Source organism: Alligator sinensis, unplaced genomic scaffold (genome assembly GCF_000455745.1).
Source record: "Alligator sinensis unplaced genomic scaffold, ASM45574v1 scaffold1097_1, whole genome shotgun sequence".
In the NCBI taxonomy this organism is placed as follows: Eukaryota; Metazoa; Chordata; order Crocodylia; family Alligatoridae; genus Alligator; species Alligator sinensis.
The window spans coordinates 1,207,838-1,222,831 of NW_005841950.1; the positions used below are offsets into that span (position 1 = coordinate 1,207,838).

Here is a 14,994-nt window from a genome sequence, read left to right on the forward strand (position 1 = left end):
ATTAAAACTATCTTTATGTAGGGTTTTTTTTAAAGCATCTTAACAAAAAACATTTAAAAAGATTAAATAAAAAAATCTGATTTAAATTGAAAAAATCATTGATTTTTATCAACCCTGATCTCAGCCTAGCTTCTTTTGGGGAATGTTCATCAGTTCTGTTGGCTGCAGCCCAAAAGGAGTGGGCCCTCTTCCTGCCTTAGGTCATGTGGAGATACCTCCTCATCAAAATATGAACGGAAAAGACTTTCCCAAAGTTTAAAAAAACACAACCAGCCACTCTTCCATGAATTCCTTCTGCAACCCCCGCTTTGGGAGTCTGAGACAATGTCTTTTCAGCCACAGAACAACAGAAATGCTCATGTCATTAGCATTCAGTCTTCATAGAACTTAAGACCATGGGATTCCTTGCTTTGTAACTCAGCTTCATGTTCTTCTCTTCCTTTCTAGGTCTATTTAGTTTTAAAGAGTTTAAAAAATGGTCCATGAGGCAAGCGTCTCAACCCATAGTTCAGCAGCATTACAAGTAGAATAATTAGCAGCACAGTTAGAGGGAACAACCCATTTCTATTCCAAGTTCTGCATCTTAATGTTGTGCACATATGCCGATCCCTACACCAAGCTTTTGGATGAGGCCTTTCCAAGCTTAGCTGAACTCATTTTCTGCTTCGGTAGAAAACACTTGCATCTGTGTGAGGTTGGGGTCTTCCTCCAGGCATGGTTCCGGTAAAAAATTGTGGTGAAAGGCCATTGTTCAGTATCTTCCATCATTAAGTATTAGCGTAGATGTGGGCTGGCTGGTAGCCCAGCTAAGCCAGAATTTATAGATTTTATAGACACGAGGGCTGGAAGGGACCTCGGAAGATCATCGAGTCCAGAAGATCATGTAAACTTAATTTCTTTAGACACATTGAGATTAACCCTCACTACCTGCCTGGTTTCTGCCCTAGAAAATGCCGAAAAAGTTTTCACCATCTGCCTGTCTGTATACTGCTCTATGGATATTAAAGACGGGGAAGTCTGTCTTCACTCCTGGGAGGAAGGCTGAGGTGAGCACACCAAACAAGATTTGATCTTCAGCAGTAAGCTTGGCTGGAGAAGAGCATTGCATCTCATTGCTGCAGTGGCTGTGATCATTATCATTTATAAACTGCTGCTTAGTCCATCTTTCAGGCTTAGGGCAAACCCTACCTTTTTAACCAGCCACAGTATGATAAGCATGAAGTTATGTTCCAAACTGGATAATGACCTGAAGCGAAAAGCAGATGCCTTTGGCAAGGACAGTATTGTATCCATTTTCTCCTCCTTCTCATCCAGCAGTTCTTGAGAGAACATGAATAATGACTATGTTGAGCAAGACAGACATACTGTTAGGTTATTAGCACTGTCTGAGGTTGCTGCCAAATAAGAGACATGGATTCTCTCTGTCTAGCAGCAGAGCTTCCTGGTTGGTAGGAAGGGAAGCACACAATTTCCTGAAAAAGGTCTTGAAAGTATTGGTAGTGACAAAGAAGCTTCTTGTATAAAATATGCATGTTAGAGTGAAATTGAATTTCTATGTAACTTAAAAACAGAGTGGTACATAAAACTAATCTGAGCTCTGGAATCATAGAATACATTATATTGCTAAAGTCTTGAAGCAAGGACTTTGAAAGCTTGTCTGAGTCTGTCCAAACCATGCAGGTAGTCCAATAAAAGATATCGCCTACAAAAATTCTTGCCTCTCCAATTTATTTTCTGGACCATCACAATGACAACATCACTTCAATAGAACTATAATTCTTGATTTTTTTTTTTTCCTCCTCCATTAATCATTAATTAAGGGGCATGTAGTGGATAATTGACCACATGTCTGTGAAAAGACCCAGTCTCCATTTACTTCTCAGTTAAGAAAATGAGAGGTCTTAAACTTTTTCCAACTTTTAAAAGAACCTATAAGGCCTTGTTTAAGATCCCAGGTTAATACACCTATTCCCTTTGAGTCCTTAGGAGACTGCCTATTTCTCTGTCATCTTTAGTGGCGTCATTTTAGCTAAGAGAGTGAACAAGATGAGTGTTTATAGTTGACCTCAGTATATTAATGGGGCCCCAAGAAGAAAAGATGAGTTTAAAACCACATTCACAGTTCTTGCTTGAAGTGATAATCAGCCTTCCCTTAAAACTAGCAGGGTTGTGTGTTTCCCCAGCAGAATGCTGAGGGGCACACTTAGATGTTTAAAGATCCCTTTATTATTATTATTATTATTATTATTATTAGAGTATAATTTAAAGCTATCCTTAAGTCCCCACATCTGTCTATATTTCACAGAGATAAAACCTTCTGTGCATGTGGCCATATTAAAGTACTGAAGGATGGGGGAGGTGCTTGTTGAAATCATTGGAAGTTATTTTCCTAGGTGCTTTGGAAAATCCCATTAAAACCTGCTCCAAAAGCCTTCCAAAAGGATAAAGATCTTGTGTCTGCACCTGCTGGGAACCTGATCTAGTTCAACCAGAAAATCACGTTTTGTTTCTGTTGCCTTTCAGAAGCATGTAGCCATGTGACTTCTTACCAGCAATATGGGGTCATTCCTGCCCCCAGCCCCTCGCTCCTTAGGCCTATAGACTGGCAGGCTGCTAGCTTCACCTTCTCTCAGAGACTGCAGAGGCAGGTTGGCCATACAGTTCACTCTGCTGCTTCCTACCTTCTCTCCCTTTCCTCTGGTATATGTTCCGCTTTTAGTCACAAGCTGCTGTTAGGCAGGAGGGCAATGCTGTCTGGCAGTGACAACAGCAGCCGTATTTTAAATGTCTTTTTGCCAAGTTTTTACTTTCTGGGCTGATTGGAATGGATGCCCACAGATAAAGAGACCTCTGCAGTAACAGCTTAGTGCAGAGTGTGAGCAAGGTATTTTCCTTCTGGTTGCACTTGGGAGGTTCCCTAATTTTAGTGCTGAGGACTTTGCTCAGGCAGGTAACTTGCCAGATATTACAGAGGACCATAAATCATCATGTAGGGCTTCGGCTAGAGGACTAGAGGGCTCCAGTGTTCCTGAGCCTAGTTTGAGAGTTCTCTGAATAGTACACTAATCTTACTGCCATTTTGGTTTAGACCCATAAACTGTGCCAACAGTCCCAGGGAAGGGTGAACCCCCTGCCCAAGAGTTCCCAGAAGATTGCTGAAAGAAGGGGAGGAGAGACCAGGAGAGCAGAAGAGTGTGGCCTGCTCATAAGGCCTGCAAATGGAGAGGAATTCAACCACTTCCTTTTAAGCTAAGCCCCAGGATTTAAGCTAATGGGAAAGGATACCTTTTCCTTTCCAAACCAACCAGTGTTTCAAATCAGGCTAGCATCAGTTTCCTCTTCTGCGTATTTGTCCAATAAAAGCCACAAAGATCAGATCTAAGTGTTATCTGTGTTACAAAAGCAAGAGCTGTCTGATAAGAATTTAGATATGGGACTTGTAGGAGTTTGGCAGCTCAGTCGCATGCATTTCATGTGTGCACTTAAAGAATATCTAACAGTTGCTTCTGTCTTTGGGTTAGTCTCACAGTTGTGCCATTGCCTTCAAACTGTATTTGTAGAAAACGTTAGCAAGGGGCATTATTCCCTGGGTTATCCTCACAGGGCTGCAGCACTGAGAACAGTGAATTTCTCATCTCACTGCATACACGTTCACAGTCAGCATGGCAAGAGTGCGTGGCCATGTTCACAGACAATCTGGGAGCCAAAGTGCTGCTTGCAGCTCATCATGTGTTATGGCTGACACTGAGCAGGCAGGCTTCAGACTGCTCTGCAGTCACTGCTGTTCCTTGTGGTCACCTGTACTTGGGGAGAGACCAGAGCTTCACTGCTCAGTTAAAGTGAATCCTGCCATGGTACCAGTCTCTGAACTGGTGCCAGCAGTTTTCTGTGGCAGCGGTGTCAAACTCACTTTGCCCTCAGGTTAGATCTAGACCCCAGGTCTCCCTCATGAGCCAGATCTGGATGTGGCAGTAGCAGCCACAGGGGTTAGTGCAGTCACTGCTGCTCCCCCTCCAACTGCCAACACCTGTCACCAACAGGGTTCTTTGCCCTGATTTTGGTGGCAAGTCGTGTCCCCAAATTCCTGGCCCCTCCGAGTCCCTTGGGTCACACAACGTGGCTCTAAGGGCCAGAACCTGCTCACAGGCCATAAGTTTGACATCTTTGTTCTATGGCATACTTGATAAGGAGCAGCCCCCTTTTCCCCACTCTCCTCTCCAATCTGTGGCACACTTTTATACAGCCTGAAATATAGATCTATCAATTTGAATCAGCTCCTGCCTCTCAGTGCTGGCAGGAGTGACTAATATAATAACTGAAAGGAGAGGAAAAATGCCTGCGAGGCTGTGCCCTTTCGTCTGTGTCTGTGCCCTTTCAAGGCCTGCTATTATAATCAGGGTGACTGCTATGATGCTGACTAGGGACAGTGCCTGCCTGATGTTGTTTGTGTGGGTCTCATGCAACAGCAAGGCATGGAATACTCTTTAAGATACAGAAGCATGTAACTGAGCCCCCACGTGCTGGCAGAGGGACTCGGGGTAAGGAGCTGCACCAAGGAGCCTGTTAACTTGGGGGCCTGAAATTGGCTGGATTGTTCCAGGCATTGTGTCTGCTTCCTCAGCTTGTTACAGGCAGGCATAAGAGCAGCAGCAGTTGAGAACTGAAAGGTAGATTTGGAAGCTGGGGGTTTTCCCTGGGGAAAAGGGCAGATCCCTTTAGAGAATCATAAAGAAATAGGGTCCCTGGGAGGTCATTTGATCCAGCAGCTTGCTCTACAGCAGAAATATCCCTGCCTGAACCATCCCAACAAAGAGCCATCAAACTCGTACTTAAGAATGCCCAGAAAGGGAGATTCCACACACTCCCTGTTGCCGTGTGTATTCACCCCCATATTTAGAGCATTCTTCCTAATCTCCAACCAAAATCTACAGCAATTTCAACTCATTTCTTCTTATCCTGTTCCCTGTGAACACAGAAAACAATTGATTACCAACCATCCTTGATAAACAGCCCTTCTTTTATTTGAAGACCTACTATCAAATCTCCCTCACTTATCTCCATACTAAGTGGTCTCGGTTCTTGCAACCTTTCCTCGTCTACCATCATTTCCAGACCTCTGATCATTTTTTGCTGCTTTCCTCTGGATTCTTTCCAGTTTGTCTACTTCCTTCTTGAAGGGCAGTGCCCACCACTGAGCATAGTGCTCCAGTCCAGATGAGACTGCACCAGTGTTGAATAGAATGGAAGACTTGCTTCCCATGATTTGCACATAACACTTTGCACTTGTCCTTATTAAATTTAACCCAATAGATTGGAAAAATCATCTTATTAATAAATCAGAGTTGTATTGATCTTAATCCTGTCCTCTGTAGCATCAACTCCACCCAGTCTGGGGCTATCTGTAAATTTAAAAAGTGTGTGTTCAATTTACCCCTGAGTGATTAAAATATTGGAACAGTACCACAGCCAGGATAGACTCCCAGGGAACGTCATATGGTACCTCCTCCCTGTTTGACTTTGAGCCATTGATCCCTTTTTGAACACAGTGATCCAATTATTCACCCGCCTTATAAGTTTCAGCTAGCCTGTGTTTTCCTTAGTTTACTGTCAAGAATTAAACTGTCTCCCATTGCAAAAACCTTGTTAAATCTGCAGTGTATCACATCCACTGCTCTCCCTGCATCCACAAACCCTTTCACCTTATCATAGAAGGCAGCAAGCTTGGTTAAACATGACTTCCTCCTGACAATTCCATGTTTGGCCATTCCTTAACGCTTGTCTTTCTTTAAGTGCTTAGAAACAGATCTTGGTATCTTTCTAGGTATTAAACATGAACTGTCCTTGCTGCCACTAAAGAGTGGAAAGGACATAATCCCCAACCACCAATAGGCTGGGCAGAGGAGAGATAAAGAGAACAGTGCTGTAGACAGCTACCTCTAAAAGCACCTGGAGATGGTGGTGCAGCAGCCTCCCATGGGTCCTCATTCACCTTTGTAAGCCTTTCTCTTCCTACTCTACATACCCAGCAGATTCCCTTCTAGCACCTCATAGCCTCACCAGCCTCCTGTCTGCACTAATAGAGAAGAACTGAAGAAACCAGCAGCTGCTCCCTTCATAAATATTCCTAACTTCTTGGGGCCCACCTGTTGCTAGAGGTGGTCTTAGAGCTACATCTCCATCTGTCAAGTGAAACAAAAGCTCAGGTTCAAAGCCATTGCAATACTCTTTGAGGGGAAAAACTAACAGCCTGAGGTAGTGCACCTTTGCACCTGTGTTTTTAAAATGGATGTTTAGTCTGAGCTGATTTGGAGGGGACACGCAAACCACTAAGGGACAAACCACCAAGCATACACTGAACGTTGCGTGCCCAAATGACTGTCTGGGAAGGGCCTTTTGGCCCTTATTATTTTCATTGCTGTGTGAGGAAACCATTTGACATCACTTCCTTTTGTGGTTTACACTAATATGCACTGATTTCCTTAATTATGAAATACTATTTTAATGCAGATGGTAAAGGAAAAGTGCACATCTTACCCCTCATCTTGGGTGTATGGCCTGGTCCTACCTGTTGTAATCAATGTGGGTTTTACTACTGGCTTCAGAAGAGGAGGCTTGAAGGCACACCACTTGTATCTTCAAAGCGATCCTTCCTTTCTCCACAATATTTTTATGTAAAATCAGAAGATGAAAGGCCCAATTCCCAATAGCAGCTAGTTATACCAGCCTTGTGTGCTCAGATCCCCATTTTGTAGTGCACATGGCTTGATACACATGCTGCCATGTGCCTAAGGAAAGGAGTGACTTAGTCCTGTTGACTGGATGCATTTGAAGGAAGATGGTGTTTAAACATAAAAGCATCTACTGGATTGCCAGAAGTCAAATAGCAAACCTTGGTGTTTAATTGTTGCTGTCAATTTGTTTTTGGCTCAGATGGGATAAGGTTACATTTCTCCTCTGTACAGTCTGTGTGCTTCCATTGACAGCACTTGCATTAGTAAAGTTGCTTAAGTGCTTTTGAGCTTGGGCTAAGAAGAAAAATTGCAAGGCTGTTTGGCTGGCTTTGGGCTGATAACTGCTGGTAGATAATAAGTCTACAATAATAGATTTTTCTTAAAGAGCAACTGACATGTCTGAGACCAGTGAATGCATTTGCTGGGTTTGTTCTCCCTGTTTGTCAGAGTGTTTACCAATGCAAATGGGCCATTTACATTTTTGTTCCTTGGAAGCCATCGGAGTGTTTTTTCTAGTGCAGCAAGCTGTTGACAATAGTGGCTTTCAGGGAACAGCAATGGTCCCACATAGGAAAGACTTTTTTGGTAAGTAATGCAACAGTGAAATAAAGTTTCTACAGTTCCCTATCTGATTGGCAACACAAACAGGATTCATTCCAAATGACATCAAAGGAGGCTACTGTACATTGTGTAGCCATTGATCTTGCAACACCTCTCAATACCCTAACAAGACAGGGAGACAACAGCCCAAATGCAACACTGTATTTATAATGAACAGTCAGTGGTGCCTCACTGCAGCCATGCAATGAATGTAAGCCCACAAGCTGCCAGAAAGCGCCATAGAACAATCAGAAAACTCCCAGGAGTTGAGAGGTCTTTAACAAAGTGCCTTGAACAAGAGGGGTTTCAGCATGACCCTGTGACTGGACTGCAGAGGCATGGACTTGGGGACATTGGCTTATATCCCAATCATGACATGTTAGATGCTCTTTAAATTCTTCCTGAGTTGCCATTTCCAATGCTGGTGTTCCTGTGCAATCACACAAAACCAATTTCACTTAAAGAACAAAGCCATTTGTGCGATTTTCTCCGTGAAACCAATTCTGCTGAATATGATTCAGTGCCACTGCTGCAGTTGGATTTGGTTTTATGCTACCTGACATCAATTCAGTTACAGCTCATGCGTTGCCTACCTACATTGGATGCTGGATTAATTTGCAACATCTAATGGAATCTTACCTACTGCACGAAGTCCCAAGGAACACTAGCAGCGTGGGTGCAACATGATCATGATGTGAGATTGGGACACTAAAGTTAACATGTTTATTTGTCCATCCAGGGAGAAATAAAACCAGTTCTGCAGTGGGTGGAGTCCAGGCGTTGGCAGAACGGAGCAGCCGGGAAGGATCTGCTCAAAGGATGCCTCGGCAACCAAGCACTAGCCGGCTACAGAAGACTGGGACTTCTGGAAAGAGCAGTGGTGGCAGCAGCACGTAGACAAACATTGGGGCACTGTAATGGCCTTTGTAATGTTGTTCCACAAAAGCAAGCCAGCAGCTTGTCACGACATGTAAATAATGACCCATGCCCACAAACCTGCACCAATATTTTGTATTTATGAATTTTAGAACATATTAGTGTTACAGATCTTACAGATGACCTCTGGAAAGAGTTGGTTCCCTTTTCCCCTTCTTTCCTTTGGATATGTTCGTTAATAAAATCCATGAAATTTTGGAGACCTGATTTGATTGAGATTCTGTTGAAAGTGTTTTCTGTCCTGCTCTGAACTAAAGAAGATACCATGGGAAATGTTATATCATTTCTCATACTTATACACATGCTTTGAACAGCACAGATGGGCATTTCTTACTTCCAGCTGCCATGTCTCCTGCCCCACAACACCCTTTGATTCCATGGCTCACCTCATCTCATTCCCATAGATAACCTCCTCTCAACCCCATACACAATCCCACAAACCTACCTGCCCCATGTACTGCTTGCCAGATAGCCTGCAGCCACCTAGCTCTGCCCATTTTAATGATGGACTAGAAGCAGCTTCTCTCTCTGCAGGACAAGTTTGTCCATTCTCAGGGCCTTGTTAAGCTTTCCACTCAGAGGGTGCAGAGTAATACAGCATCTTAGCACAATGTTGTCTGGGGCTATGGGTCCAATCACAGGGGTGGGGGTAGTCAACTGAAGCTGTGCTGCTGCCCCTTGTACTTAAATAACCAGTGGAAGGGAAGCAGTGGAGAAGTTCCTGCCCTGTTGGGAGCTACAGTCCAGGCTAGAACCCCACACCCGCACATTTTCAGAGCAGTACAATTCTGCTGAGCCACACAACTTCTAGTTTGGTCTCTTCCTGCTGGCCCCACATATCTCCTTCGTTTGACCAATCGGGTTCAACTTCAGGATGGTTAGAGAAGTGTGAAATGTTTTCTGCGTGTTGAAGTGTTTTCTATGATTCTAAGAGTATGCATAATGCCTGACCTTTGGCCTGGTGGTGTGAGCACTACTAGGGAAGTCGGAGGTGTAGATTCATATCTTCTCTGGGTGAAGTGGGACCTAGCACTCGGGTCTCCTGCTTCTTGGGCCAGCAGACATGCTATCTGCTAGAAGAGACCAATTTTTACCCTAAATTGAATGCTGGGCCAAGGTGAGAGAGGGGGTGAGTTCCAGTACCTTACAACACCTCATCAAGATCAAGTCACGATAGACTAGTCCAGTCCCCTGTATTCCAACTTCCACTCCCATAGAGTTTGTTGCATGTATATCATGAGTGGACCCCTCCTTCAAAGTCTTCCAGCCACGTTCTGAGCCTTGGATGATGGGTTGGGATGTTCTTTTTATGTGTGTGTTTCATGATAACAAAGCAGCTGGGCTGGTTGCCCAGTGGGAGTGTGCAAGTCATTATCAACCCTATCATTGTGCATAAACACAAAGAGCTGCATTGTAGATGCTAACTCACCAACACTAGAGGGAGCGGAGAATGAATCATGTACTTGCCAACAACTTCTCACATGAAACCTCAGAGAGCGAGAGAGCCCTAATGCTATTGCTCGGAAAAAAAGATTGGGTTCAATTAGGTAGCTCTTCCTTGCAAAGACTTTCAAACAACATTGGCTCATGCTCTGTCTAGAAACCTGGGAAAATAAATCACACTGTCTGGTTACTCAGGAGGAGCAGTATTTCCCCACTGACTATCTTGGAGTCCAGGGATTCTGAAGAAAACTTCATTTCAGGGCAGAGAACAAGGGAAGACGGCATAAATTTGAGACAGCCAACTTAATAAATCAACTCTGCAAGGCCAAACCACTGATCCCAGCATGACTTGGCAATAGTCTTAACCCCAGTCCCCCTCTCATGGCTGTGAGTTGCTTAAAAAACAGTCAACTAGCCAAAACCGTCCTCTCTTATACCCATGCACAGTATGTTGTCCAGGGTTTGAGGAGTCCAAATTTGGGGCCAGTTGATTTCTTACCTGGGTGATGTGTTGTGTCAGAGATTATACCATTGCCTGAACTGAAGCAATCTTGGCACTGCTGCTGGGCAGGGAGGTCCTCAGTGAGCAATGGTGCTGTTTTGAGACACGAACACAAGCAGTATGAACACTACCTACTTAACTGCTGTGGTTCCTTTACCCCACCACTCCAGCCTATGTTACATCTTTTAACAGGGATAATAGCATTTGGTGAAGCCCAATTTCAAAAATACCTGTATTTTAATTAAAATTCTCCAAACCATCTCATAATGCCACATCTCCCAAGCTTTTCTAGCTGAGGTGTGCAAGAGCCTCACAAAAGGACTGAAATTGATGTATAGTAGAAGAGAAACCTTAAATGAAAGAAGTGCATCACATATGACAGGTCTCCCCTCCACACAGGCTTCCAAAAGAAAGGCATTAAAAATGCCAGCTCAGTCACAAACAGAAAACTGAGAGGAAGCCAAAAGAAAACAGGCAGCACTCTCTTTTGAGCAAAACAAGGATCCATTTTAATCAATGCAGATTTTGTTCCCTGCAGGTCTGCAGAAGGCACCACATTTGAATCAGCTCTGCTCCATGCCAGCATTGAGAAAAGCATGTATATGAAAAAGTGACATGAGTATGAAAATCAAATTTACACATCAAAAAGCTCAAAACACATCAAAATGCCAACCAGGCATTTTCAACTACAAGTTAGTTCCATGTCACTGAGTGCTTAAAGGCAGGGTATTGCTCAGCATCTGTCTGGGGCACGCAGAAACCCAGTTCAGAGCCAAAGCCAAACAGCCCATAGGTGGTGGGAGGAGATGAGTGTTCAACCTCCCCACAGCCAGCTGAGTCAGTATCTAGGAGAATGTGTTCCTCAGGCAGTTACCCCAACTGGCTGTCATTTGGTTTATGGACAATGATGGTTTTAGTTGAAGCTGCATTAAAACCTGGTTTAACCATTGTGATACCAATTTTGTATCAGCTGGTGACCAGGTCTTGAAGAAACTGTTGTAACCAGAATGCAAGCCTGAGAATGGTGTGAGGGAGCACATGAATACCACAGACAGCTGGTAAACCTATGAAAGATGGTGCTCTGGTACTCTGGTAATCCATCAGCAAAGGAGTGCCCCACCCTGCTCCTGGATCCAGCTCTGTCCTGGGAGAAAGGCTGAGTTTGATTCCCTTAGTATAGAGATAAAGCAAAGGAGAAACATCCTGTTTGACTGCCTGTGCAAATGGATACCACAACATTATCTTGTACTTTATCAGTGGGCCCTTGCACAAGAGGCATTCTTAGGATTAGATGTGCCCTTCAGTGAGGGGTGGGCAACAGGCTGTCTTTGCAGCCTTGGAATTTAGTGGCTAACGGGCATCTGGGAGAGCACTGGCTTCCCGTGCACCTGGCAGAGAATGGCTGTGTAGAGGTTTTTGACTCCCACAAACAGCATCTTCTTTCCTAGATTACAAAATGTTAAAACAAAAATGCTCCTAAAACTGCTTTTCAGAATAGCTGATGAGAAGGCCCTTGGGTCTGAAAATATCACTGGTTTTCTGACATCACCATATCATAGGCTTGTCTTCTAAAGAGGCTTTAAGCCTGCCTTCTGTGAGTTTAGTGCAGTGATTCTCAACCAGGATGCTGTGGCAAACATGTTAGTGTTGCACAAACATGATTCACAAGATAAATCCAGAGATTTCAAATAGGAAGTCAAAGGGTTAGAAACATTTCTGCCCTGGTGTGGTCTTTCTGAGTTCTTTGCAACAGACAAATTGCTCTATTATTTTTCTGTAGTAAAAAATGAGTGAAAGCTACAAGCTTGCATTTTCCAAGGGGGGCCTTGATTTTTTAAAGGTTAAGACCCACTGGTTTAGTACAAATTGATGAGGTGGGGTAGCTTGTGAAACAAGTGCAACATCTCAAACATACCTAGACCTGCTCAAAGGATGTTTCAACAAGCCCAAATGTATTAGCTGGTCACTGAACAGCCAAGATAGAGAGGTATGCGAGGCCAGGGCAGAGAGAACAAGCCAAAAGGAGGGTGCTTAGTGGGTTGGATACTACCCTAAGACAGAGCTGCCTGGGTTATGGCTAGAGCCCTTGTCCTCAGTGGGACAGTAACTTTTCCAGTGCTGTTTGTTAGGGCTCTGCGAGGCTTCGGACAGAGCTTCGGATCCAGAGAAGCTTCAGATGCTTCGGGGTGGGAAGCAGCGCGTCCGGGTCGGAGCGTCGCATCGTTCGGCTTCCCGAAGCGCTTCGGAGCCGCCTCGGAGATCCGGCCGTAGGGTATAATGTAGAAAAAATAAAATATCCATAACTTTGTTGTTTTTTGTCTGATTTGGATGAAATTTTCAGGGGTGGTAGAATCTGTGGAGAGGATGAAGCCTGCCAAGTTTCAAGAAGATTGATGCAGGGGGTTAGGGGGAACAGCACCCCAAATTCTTGAAAGCAAAACTCCTGTCACATCTACGTGTTACAGCACAGGGGGGGTCAAAACTGCAGGGCTGGTAGCTCTTGCTGAGGCCACAAAGCCTGCCAAGTTTCAAGAAGATCAGTGCAGGGGTTTGGGGGGAACTGCCCTCAAGCTGCTGACAGACAAAACTCGTGCCATGGGTGACACTGCGTGTGCTAAGGCGCAGCGGGGCAGCTGCAGCGCTGGCGACCCTGCTGTGACACCTGCCAGCTGTGGAGGAGATCGGTGCAGGGGGCTCTGGGGCCCTGCACCCCGAGCTGCTGACAGACTAAACTTGTGCCAGAGGTGCTTGTGGGACTCGCTGTCTCTGTTTTGTGGCAGGGGAGACATTACTGCAGGCCTGGCTGCTAAGCTACTGTGTTACCAGTTACCAATCACTCAGTCATGATTCACTCAGGGACCAGCTCAATACACAGTACTTAGCTATGTCGCCAGTTAATTGCTATCAATTAGCACCTACAAAACCAGACTAAGGAGAGGGAAGAATCAATACAGACAATCAACTGCCCCAAGGCAGACAGGGCCAGTCCCACAAGCACCCCTGGCACGAGTTTTGCCTGTCAGCAGCCCGGGGTGCAGGGCCCCAGAGCCCCCTGCACCGATCTCCTCCACAGCTGGCAGGTGTCACAGCAGGGCCACCACCCCTGCAGCTGTCACCCCGCTGCGCCTTAGCACACGCAGTGTCACCCATGGCACGAGTTTTGCTTGTCCACAGCTTTAGAGGCAGTTCCCCCAAAACCCCTGCACCGATCTCCTTGAAACTTGGCAGGCTTTGTGGCCTCAGTAGGAGCTACCAGCCCTGCCGTTTTCACCCCCCTGTGTTGTAACACACAGCCGTGACATGGGTTCGGCTTTCAATAATTTGGGGTACAGTTTCCCCCAAACCCCTGCACCGATTTTCTTGAAACTTGGCAGGTTTCATGCTCTCAGCAGGGGCTACCATCTCTGCAAGTTTCATCCAAACTGGACAAAAAATAACAAGGTTATAGATACTTCATTGATTCCCCATTATACTCTATGGCCGGATCTCCGAGGCAGCTCGGAAGCTTCGGCCGGAGCGAGGCTGAAACCCGGTCCGGAGCTCTGGATCGGATCGCGGCCATCCAAAGTATCCGGATCTGAAGCCGGATCGGATCGCTGCCGACTCACACAGGCCTACTGTTTGTCCATTTTAACCAATGAATACAAGGTACAATGAACCAACTTTGAGAGGAGGGTTGGAGAGAGAGCAGATATTATTTGAGGTACTCAGTGGGTGCATGTACACGTGTTTTACTGTACATTAATGCACAATAAAGCATCACCGTCTACACATGCACCACAATTAGTGCACAATAGATTAATTTACTGCATCGTTGGGTAGTCCCATCAGACACAAGTGCTATCCTACGCCTCAGTAAATTACTGCACCTAAAAGACATGCGTAGATGATGACATAAGGATTAGTTTACTAAATTAATCCCACCGTCGCCATCTACACGTGCGGTTAAATACAGTAATTTACTGTGCTGACGAACATCACTTGTATCTGACAGGACTATCCAGCAGTGTAGTAAATTAATCTTCTGCACCTTAATTGCCACACGTGTGTAGATGGTGATGCTTTACTGTGCAGCAAATTAGTCCGCTGCGCAGTAAAGCATCTCTTGTAGACGCACCCAGTGAGAAAGTAAACGTTGGGAAGGTTGAAGGTTAGTTTCTCTAGGCAAAACATTGGAGCTTTTACCAGGAAGGAGCAAATGGAAACAGCCGCATGATGGAGCCAGAACTCAAGGAATAGGTTGACCCTGACAAATGACTTCACTGCTTGATGCTTTTTTAAGGCATTTATGTCCTCAAAAGGAAAATGAGACTCGCCTAACTTCTGTGACTGACAAGAGGAAGCTTAGGGCTGATTTTATCTGTTTAAAAAAAGCAGGGTGCGTTTGCATAGCTAACACCATAGAGTGAGCTAAGGACAACGAGAGCCCGGAGCTGTCTGCGAGCAAAGGCTGATCTCCCCGCTGTGATTCATTCATGACATTTGCAGCACGTTCCCCGCCTTGGAGCGGGTCTGGTGAACTGGAGAAATGATCGGAGCCAAAGAGCTGATGCCAAAATTGAGTGTGGTTTTCTCGCTTGCTCTGGTGACTGTCAGAAACCTTCAGCTCTCGTATTCTTCCCATCCATCTGGCCTTCCTCCTGCTCTGTCTGTCTTTCCACCTGTGTGTTTACACTCCTCCTTTCAGGCAGCCTATTCAGTGGAGTGGGGAAGGCAGTGGGGGGGGGAGGAGGCAGAAGGGAGACTCAGCAAAGCCTCTTCTCTCCTTTCCGCTCCAAGTTC

The 14,994-nt window shown here is 45.2% G+C and overlaps 1 protein-coding gene and 1 long non-coding RNA gene across 2 annotated transcripts in view; one reads left to right on the forward strand and one right to left on the reverse strand.

The window, feature by feature from the left end:
* The window catches only part of LOC102374720 (translation initiation factor IF-2-like), a 33,558-nt gene extending 25,091 nt beyond the window's left edge, over positions 1–8,467 (forward strand). Inside the window, exon 4 of the mRNA XM_025199900.1 lies at positions 8,071–8,467. Within this exon, the coding sequence (XP_025055685.1) occupies positions 8,071–8,228 (158 nt within the window). The 3' untranslated portion in view covers positions 8,229–8,467. The remainder of the gene's footprint in view (positions 1–8,070) is intronic.
* Positions 8,468–14,566: 6,099 nt separating this feature from the next.
* LOC102374882 overlaps positions 14,567–14,994 on the reverse strand; it is a 2,154-nt gene continuing 1,726 nt past the window's right edge. Inside the window, exon 3 of the long non-coding RNA XR_323417.2 lies at positions 14,567–14,904. This is a non-coding gene — a long non-coding RNA (uncharacterized LOC102374882). The remainder of the gene's footprint in view (positions 14,905–14,994) is intronic.